Below are 9,329 nucleotides of genomic sequence, written 5' to 3' on the forward strand. Positions count from 1 at the left end.
ATCTGCTCATCTGTTGACAGACACCTGGGAAGGTTTCATAGCTTGGCTACTGAGAATTGTGCTGGCTTAAACATTGATATGGCTGTATTCCTATAGCATGCTGATTTTTGTTCTTTTAGGTAAATACCCCCCGCCCAAAAAAAAAGGATGGGAGGAAGAGCTAGATCATGTGATGGCTTCATTTCTAGTTTCTTGAGCAATCTCTGTACTGCTGTCCATAGTGGTTGGTTGCACTCGTCTGCACAAACAACAGGTGAGTGTACCTTTCTCCCTATCCTCACCAGAGTTTGTTGGTTTTTGTATTCCTGATGTTTGCCCTTCTAACTGGAGATGAAATCTTAATGTAGATGTGATTTGCATTTCTCTGATTGCCAGGCATGTTGAACCTTTTTTTTCCCATGTTTTTTGGCCATTTGTATTTCTCCTTTTGAGAAATGTCTGCTTAGTTCTTTCACCCATTTTTGTGTTGAGCTATTCATTTTTCTGTTGTTACATGTTTTGAGTTATTTATATTTCTGGATATTAATCCCTTGTTGGAAAAGTAGATGGAAAAGACTTTCTCCCATTCTGAGGGGCTCTCTTCATGATCCTATTTCCCTCACTTGTGAGAGCATTTTAATTTGAAGGCATCCCACTTATTGCGTCTTGGTTTTATTTTTTGAATTTTATGGATCTTGTTGAGGAAGTCAGTGCCTGCCCTGCACCAATATGTTGAAGAGTCAGGTTTCTATGAGCCCAATCTACTTTTCTACTGACTTACATCTTCATTTTGGAAATCATTTATCTTGAATTGATTGATCTATAATAAATAGCATCTTACATTTTAGTTTTCAAGTGCTCTACAGCTTCTGCCAAAATAATTCATTGTTCATGAATGTGGTAATGCATTTAAATGATGATAAGATGAACGTAGAATAAAAGGAATTGGTTCTTATAAAAACAGTGTACCCGTTGCCTTAATTTATATACATATTTTAGACTGGGATTTGAACTCAGTACTTCATGTATCCTATGTAAGTGCTCTACCCCTATAAGTGAGCAACACCCTCACTTCTCTTTTTGAGAGAGGATCTTGCTAAATTGCCCAGACTGGCCTCAAATTTAGAATTTTCATTTCTCTGTCTCCCTAAGTAGCTGGGATTATGATGGTGTATACTACCGTACCCAGGTCCTCTCCTCTTTCAGTGGAATACCTGCTACTTCCATGCACTTTGTTGTGGCTGGTACAGAGCAGGCAAGGGTGGTGGATGGCCAGGGACTTCTGCCCAGGATTCAGTGAAGCTGCTGGGGCCTACTGTACCAGGTGGAGGGTGGTGGGTGAGGCAGACTGTTGCTGCCTCCACCCAGCTCAGGTCAGTTTCCCTGAGGTGGGTTGTTGGGATGGAAGGCTAGAGAACTAGGGGCTCTGAGTGAGTGACCACCAAGGCCAGTATTCCTCACCATCTGTTGTCCCTCCTGTTGGCTCTGACCCTCCTCCAGACCCCTCTTCCAGGCCTGCCTTTCTTCTCCTGACCCCACCCCATCCCCCAGACCACATCCTCCATAGACTCTGCCTAGACCCCTCCCACAAGGCCCCCACATCTCTTCTCCAGATCCCTGCCCTGTCCAGACTGTGGCCCTCCTCCAGACCCTACCCTGTTTCCAGGCCCTGCCTCTCTCAGCCACAGCTCAGGGCACTAATTGACAGTACATTTGCAGTGGTGCACAAAATAGCCTGTTGAATAAACATTGACATTCTACATGGATGAAATATCTTGACTATATCAGGCTTTGATGGAACATGAACTGAATTTAGGAAAGTCACCTTTTTTTTTTTTTTATCTAGATCATAAACATTTGAAATAAAATCAGAATTTGTGAAAGGTCAGGTAACACTTAGCTGTGAGACCTAATGATCCCAGGGTCTTTTCCAGTGGGAGATCTCCCAGCAGCAGTTCCAACTTTGCTATGCTAATGGATCGATTGAGTTTTCTTAATTTAGTTGTTTTGCAATGTCTGTATTTCCTAGAAAATACCCCATGTCCACCAGGTTTTCAGTTCTTTTTAATTTTCTACAGAATTCTTAATCCTGTGAACTTCTGCTGTTTTCCCTCAGCAATATTTTTAAAATATGTTTTTTGCTTTCTTGGTTTTCCATTGAGAAACTTGTCTTGTTTGAAAATTCTCATGATAATCTTAAATGATTTTAATTATTTTCTGCTTATTGAGATGTCTTTGCGTACTGGGTATGCAGCTCAGTGACAGAGCACTTGCCTAGCAATTGAGAGGCCTTGGGTTCCATCCCAGCACCATACACACACCCATATATTTTTACACACACACACACACACACACACACACACACACACACAATGTCATTTGCTAGAACTCAAGCATCAGAGGTATCCAGAGATATGTTCAAAAACATTATGTATTTACACACACACACACACACACACACACACACACACACACACATATATATATATATCTCACAATATCTCTTCCAGATTTAGATGAAATTTTTCTAAGAAAAAATTTCAATGTCAACTATTATATTGCATGATTCTTTTTTTCTTAACCTTTTTTTATTTTTATGTGCTTTTGAGGATCTAACTCAGGGCCTCGCACATGCTAAGGAAGCACTCTATCGCTGAGCCACAAATATAAAAATATTTATTTTTTAGTTGTACACAGTACCTTTATTTTATTTTATTTATATGTGGTGCTGAGGATTGAACCCAGGGCCTTGCACATGCTAGGCGAGTGCTCTATCACTGGGCCGCAACCCCAGTCCCCTGCATGATTTTTTTTTTTTTTTAGAGAGAATTTTTTAATATTTATTTTTTAGTTTTTGGCGGACACAACATCTTTGTTTGTATGTGGGGCTGAGGATCGAACCCGGGCCGCATGCATGCCAGGCGAGCGCGCTACCGCTTGAGCCACATCCCCAGCCCATCCACTGCATGATTTTTAAAACCACTGTAGATGAAGTTTCCTTAGGATCCAAGTCGTTACAATGTGGAAGAGACAAGTCAATAGCTGAGTTGTGTAATTAAGAAATATTTTTTACTAAAAATAAATTTTTAAACAAACATTTTCTTTTCTATTTTTCAATTTAGAAAGCATATCCCTATGTCTTATTAAAGTTCTACATTTGTTTATTTTTATGTGGTCCTGAGAATCGAAGCCAGTGCCTCACATATGCTAGGCAAGTGCTCTACCACTGAGCAACATCCTCAGGCCCTAAAGTTTTACATTTATAAAAAGTTGTTTTCTTATTCATTGCAAGCAAGGGATTGGGTCTTCTGATGAGCATGATGCTTTGTATATTGCCAGGAATTCTTGTTGGAGAACTCTGTGTTTTGTATCTGTTTGAAGTATCATTGAAAATATACCATTATGTTTTGAGTTCAGAAATTTGAATTTCTTCTTTTGAGGTTATATGTTTATTAAGAGTTATTTCATGTGAAGTGCCATAATTACATTGTATCCTAATGATTGTGCCCTTATGTGCTTATAAGTTGGCTTTTAGAGCAGAGTTGAGTATATTGCACATCTGCTGGGTTTATTAGAAAAGTACATACACTTTTTATCATGTTTAAAAAGCTATCATATTTAAATTAGTAGAAGCAGAGGTTAGATATGTTAGCATTGTGAGCTGAACAAAGTGCAGGTTTACTTTAATTATTTTAGGAAGGTTGATATAATGGCTTCTTCCCTGTTCTATTCCTGCAATGGTTGTCTATGATCAGTTGTGTGGCCTGGAGAGTTTTTGTTCACACTGGGTGTTGACCTCAGGGCCTTGTATGTGCTTGGCAAGCACGTAGCTACATACATCCCTAGCCCTTTTTAAAATTTAATTTTGAGACATGGTCTTGCTGTATTGCCCAGGTGAGCCGCAAATGTATGATCCTCTTGCCTTAGCCTCCCAAGTAACTGGGATGACAGGCATGTGACTGGCATGTCCTTGTGCCTTGTGCATGCTAGGTGAGCTCTCTACCATGGAGCCACAATCCAGCCTGGAAATGTAGTCATGTTTAAAGTTTTATTTGAGTATCTTTATCTTTATACAGAAATTTCAAAGGAAGCCTCAACCTGACTTTGCCCTTGTGATGACTTAGGTGCACTATCTCAGATGCATTAACATCTTAGACCATTTGTCATGAAGAATCAACACTAGTATGCTATAAATAATGGAAGTTGTATTTCCTCTGGATTCTCAGTTCTGCCTCTTCCTGTTCCAGGACCCCATCCAGGACCCCAAATGACATCCAGTCAACATGTCTCTGTAGACTCCTCTTGGGGTGACAGTTTCTCTGAACTTCCTTGTTCCAGTGACCTCGGCACATGGGGAGGACCTGTCAGGTATTTGTAGATTGTTCTACTTTGGGGTTTACTTGTTTTTCCTCACATCTAGACTTGGGCCATGGTCTGGGGTAGCAGTCACAGAGGTGGAGAGCTGCTCTGTCATCTCAAGCCCTCAAGGTGAATGTCACCTTAGTACTGAGTGTGCTCAGCTGGCTGGGGAGTGCCTTTCAAGTTTCCATGTTTTTCTCATATTTATCCTGGAGCTGTGGGTCTGGGGCAAGCAGGTCACAGAGGTGGAGAGCTGCTCTGTCATCTCAAGCCCTCAAGGTGAATGTCACTTTACCTTGAGTGTGCTCAGCTGGCTGGGGAGTGCCTTTCCAGTTTCTGACTGTGGAGTTACTGTTCTCTGCATGTCCCTATTGTATGTGTTTCTGGAGGAAGTCATTATAGAGGGCCCACACTTAAGGAACAGGGAGTTAGCTGCACCTCCTCAATGGCCTTGTCTGCCTTAGTTATGTGGTATGCTTCTTCACAAGAGGTTTCTGCACAAGAGAATTGCATGTTGTAAATAATTTATCTCAGTCTATAGCTTTTCTTTTTGTTCTGTCTTTCACAGAGTATACAATTTAGTTTTTTCATGTGATGCTGGGGATTGAACCCAGGGCCTCACATATGCCAGGCAGGTGCTCTACCACTGAGCTATACCCCATCCCTTTAAAAATCTCCCAGGCTGGCCTTGAATTTGCAATCTCCCTGCCTCAGCCTTTTTTTAAAGAGAGAGAGAGAGAGAGAGAGAGAGAGAGAGAGAGAGAGAGAGAGAGAATTGTTTAATATTGATTTTTTTAGTTTTCGTCGGACACAACATCTTTGTTTGTATGTGGTGTTGAGGATTGAACCTGGGGCCGCACGCATGCCAGGTGAGTGTGCTACCGCTTGAGCCACATCCCCAGCCCCCCTGCCTCATCCTTTTGAGTAATTAGGATTCTTGGCATGCAACACCACACTTCAGCTCTGACACATGCTACAAGTGGGACGGACCTTGAGACCTGGGGCTCGGTGAGAGAAGCTGACACAGAGGGTCACATAGTGTGGATTCCATGGGCAGGACCTATCCACATCAGGCCATCGAGACACAGGCAGTGGGCAGGTGATGGGGCTGGGCAGGGGACTGGGTACTGCTGGAGTGCAGGTGCCTTCCAGGGTTAAATGGGCTGTTTGGAAGTAAAGGCGCTGGGCGCCCAGTGCTGTGAAGGCAACTGATGTCCGGCTTGATCCCTGGCTGATGGACTTGTGCACGTCCAGCATAGCTACAGCCCATGCTCAGGTTCCAGCTCTCAGTGACCCAGCACCAAGTGGAGGCAGAGAGGCCAACCTCAGAGACACCAGTGTGGCCACATGTTCTGGGGAATGCAGGTGACCTGTGGGGACCTTGGAGAACACACAGGGGCATTACAAGCTGAAGCTGGGTGACACTGGACATAGCATGGGGCAGTCCTGGGGGGGACCACATCCCAGGGCAGCAGCTGCACAGATGACGTTGAGGTGGCCACATTTATTATCAGCTGTGAACAGTGGTCAGGCAGGGAGTGCCCTGCCAGAGCCGAGCCTGGCCTGACCCCAGGGACGGAGGCCTGGCTCAAGCTGCATTGGATGGTGGGGTTCCTCAGCCAGAGAAGTGGCAGGATGCAAGGCCTCTCACCCCCAGGTCCAGGACCTGCGGGAGGAGAGGGTGGAGGTGAGTCCCTAGGCACAGCTGAGTCTCCCGGCAGCACCAGCCATGGCAGTGCCAGCCACACCAGCTTCCTAAACCTCCCGTAAACGTCTCTGTGTACAGCAGGGCACATGGGGCCTTGGGAGGGCTGTTTTCCAGGTGGACAGATGTCCCCATGGATGCTGCCAAGCCCGCTCCAGTCCCCTAGGTCAAGATGCGTTACACCTGGCCGAGCAGACATGGCCGGGAGCCAAGCTGACCCTGGCAGGGACACCCCACTGACCTTGAAGACGTGTCCTGCCTGCGGCTCCCGCAACAGATGCTCTGGACTCAGGCTGTCCGCTGCAGAGGTCATGTACAGGTCGGAGTAGTCAGCCCCTCCGAAAAAGCAGGACGTCACCCTGGACACTGGCATCTCCAGGGTGCACAGCCGCGTCCCTGTGAGTAAAGCTCAGGTACATCCCTGAAGCCCAGCCACCCATCTGCTGCTGGACCCCAGGTGGCCTGACTGTGCCCACTCCCCAGTGGGGCCCTGGGCCGGCTGGTTCTCCCTGGCACCTGCAGCACTTGATCCCCAAGTCTGCCCTTCCTCATGGACTGCAGGGGTCAGCAGGGCCACCTGGAGCCCAGGAGCTGGAGAGGCCAGTCTCCTGGAGGGAGCTGGACACATTGTAAGAAGTTGGTCCTGTCCACATTTGAACCCCAGAACCTGTGAGTGGGACCTGGTGTGGGAACAGGGTCTCTGGAGAGGTCGTTAGTGAAGGGTCCTGAGATGGGCTCCTCCTGGGTCAGGGGGCCCTCATGCAATGGCCATGTCCTCCCAAGAGACAGAGGAGGGGACACAGACCCAGAGGAGGAGCCCCATGGAGACAGAGGCAGAGACTGGAGTGAGGGGCCACCTGGAGCCCAGGAGCTGGAGAGACAGGAGGAGCCTCTCTGGAGCTCATGGAGGGAACTGGACACCATGGTAAGAGGTGGGTCCTGTCCACATTTGCACCCCAGAACCTGTGAGTGGGACCTGGTGTGGGAACAGCGTCTCTGCAGAGGTCATTAGTGAAGGGTCCTGAGATGGGCTTCTCCTGGATCAGGTGGCCCTCATGTAATGGCCGTGTTCTCCCAAAAGACAGAGGAGGGGACACAGACCCAGAGGAGGAGCCCCGTGGAGACAGAGGCAGAGACTGGAGTGAGGGGCCACCACCCCAGGGCCACCTGGAGTCCAGAAGCTAGGAGAGGCAGGAGGAGCCTCCCTGTAGCCTGTGTAGGGTACTCAGCCTGGGACCTTGGTCCAGCCTCCGCCCTCCAGGGTGGGACCACAACCGCTGGTTTGTGGTCATTTGCTACATCAGCTCCAGTGTTCCCTGCACTGGCCAAGTGCTGAGGGGCCAGCCTGGCACTTCCGCCATCTGCACAGGTCCCCCTGTAGCTGGACAAGCAAGTGGTGCTGCTCTCCCACTCCCGGACCCTGAACACCTGGCACAGAGCACCCCACAGCCCCTCCTTGACCAACTGCCCTGTGCACACACCTGTCTCAGGGTCCATGCGGATCACCCTACCTCTGTCAATGCAGGTCACCCAGAGTGTCCCCGTGGTGTCCATGCACAGCCCATCTGGCATGCCTTGCTCTGGCTCCAGCTGGCACACCAGCCGTGGGTTTGCTGCGGCAGGACAGACAGAGGCGCGTGGCCCCTCACTGCCCAGACCAGGAGGTCACATAGCGTGGCCTCAACAACGGGAGGGAGTGAGAGACCCGGTGGTGCTTCTGGGACCCCAGGAGGGGACTAGTGAGGGTGTCGAGGGAGGGCCACAGTGGCTCCCGCCTGGGGAGGGTGTGGGGGGCTGGCCATGGAGGCCCCTACTCTGGGAAGAGTGTCGGGGGGTGGGCTGGCCTCCGTGGGAGGGTGTGGGGGGCTGGCCATGGGAGGCCCCGCCCAGGGAGGGCTTGTGGGGCTGGCTACAGAGACCCCTACTTCAGGGAGTACATGGGGGGCTGGCCACGGAGGACCCCACCGGGGGAGAGTGTGGGTGGTGGCCATGGAGGCCCATACTTCAGGGAGGGTGTGGGGGGCTGGCCACAGGGAGGGTATGGGGGGCTGGCCACAGAGGCCCATACCTCAGGGAGGGTGTAGGGGGCTGGCCACGGAGGCCCCTACTCTGGGAGGGTTTGGGGTCTGGTCACAGTGGCCCCGCCCAGGGAGGGTGTGGGGGCTGGCCAGGGAGGCCTTCGTCTGGGGAGGGCATGGGGGGCTAGCAATGACGACCCCTACCCAGGCCTCCTGTCTGCAGGTCGTAGTCATAGGCCCGCACAGAGTAGTCCAGGCTGTCCACGTGGTAGAGAGTGTGGTGGTCCAGGGACCAGTCCAGCCTGTTGGGATGCCCAGCTGGTCCAGCTGTCTGACCACAGAGTGGTCAGCGTAGAGTGTGTACAGGAAGCCCTGCCCCGGCTCCCACACTCCTGGGGCGGACGCCTCTGGCATGGTGCCTGGAGAGAGTGGAAGGTCAGTGGGCAGCACCCCACCCTGCCCTGCCCACCCCACACAGACCCGCTGTGCAGAGAGCTGTGGTCACCCTCAGTCGGGGGACAGCAGGCAGGATGGCCCTCAGGTGGCATCTGTGAGTGAGCCTCTGTGCTGGGCGAAGGGGGGACCCCAGAGATGTTCCACTTGGAAGAGGCCTGCTCAGGCAGAGGTGCAGGGCCCTCAGCCGCACGTGAATGGCCTCTGGCCAGCGGCCCGGGCTGCTGCCCCACCCTGGCGGCTTCGACCCTCCCAGGGTCCTCTCTGGGCAGGGATCTGGGAAGAATGACATGGAAGCCATGGGCTTTGGAGCGGGAGGGAACCTGTGGGCTGCCCAGCACCTGCATGGCCCCTGGGGGCCGCTTGCCAGCAGCCTGGGGAGGGCTCCTGAGGTTCCCACCCAGCCGGCACCCGCCATGACGGGAGGCTCTGCAGGTGGCCTGGGCCAGTCCTTTCAGCAGCCCACCTGCCACAAACCTCCCGGCGGGGTCCACCTTTCTGCAGTTGAACCTGTTGTGGGGCTTGTCCCTGTCCAGCCAGGCCGCCCACTCCACCTGCCTCATCGCCCAGTCCAGGAGGCCAAGGCGGGTACCAGAGGCCACCACGTAGCTGCCCTCTCTGTGCAGAGCCACACAGCCAACAGGGTCTCCTGGGAGGACAGAGGACAGCAGGGTGGCCCGGCTGCTGCTTCTCCAGGAGACTCCACCCACGGGGCTCCCACCAGGATGCACTGTCAGGGCACAGGACCAGTCCTGCTGTGCCTGCGTGGACCCCCCTCCCCACGACGGCCACCACAGGGCCTCCAGATGGGACTG

The 9,329-nt window shown here is 51.1% G+C and overlaps 1 protein-coding gene and 1 long non-coding RNA gene across 2 annotated transcripts; one reads left to right on the top strand and one right to left on the bottom strand.

The window, feature by feature from the left end:
- Positions 1–202: 202 nt before the first annotated feature.
- On the top strand, positions 203–5,191 carry LOC143637812 (uncharacterized). Its single transcript, XR_013154488.1, has 3 exons — positions 203–253; positions 4,227–4,347; positions 5,137–5,191. It is a non-coding gene; the product is annotated as an uncharacterized LOC143637812 (long non-coding RNA).
- A 762-nt stretch (positions 5,192–5,953) lies between these two features.
- Positions 5,954–9,077, bottom strand: LOC143388106 (regucalcin-like). Its single transcript, XM_077105072.1, has 5 exons — positions 8,856–9,077; positions 8,266–8,392; positions 7,525–7,656; positions 6,285–6,439; positions 5,954–6,004 (listed from the first exon to the last, which is right to left on the bottom strand). The coding sequence occupies exons 1-5, from the start codon at positions 9,075–9,077 to the stop codon at positions 5,954–5,956; spliced, it is 687 nt and encodes a 228-aa protein (XP_076961187.1).
- Positions 9,078–9,329: the final 252 nt, after the last annotated feature.

This window comes from Callospermophilus lateralis, chromosome 13 (genome assembly GCF_048772815.1).
Source record: "Callospermophilus lateralis isolate mCalLat2 chromosome 13, mCalLat2.hap1, whole genome shotgun sequence".
Lineage (NCBI taxonomy): Eukaryota > Metazoa > Chordata > Mammalia > Rodentia > Sciuridae > Callospermophilus > Callospermophilus lateralis.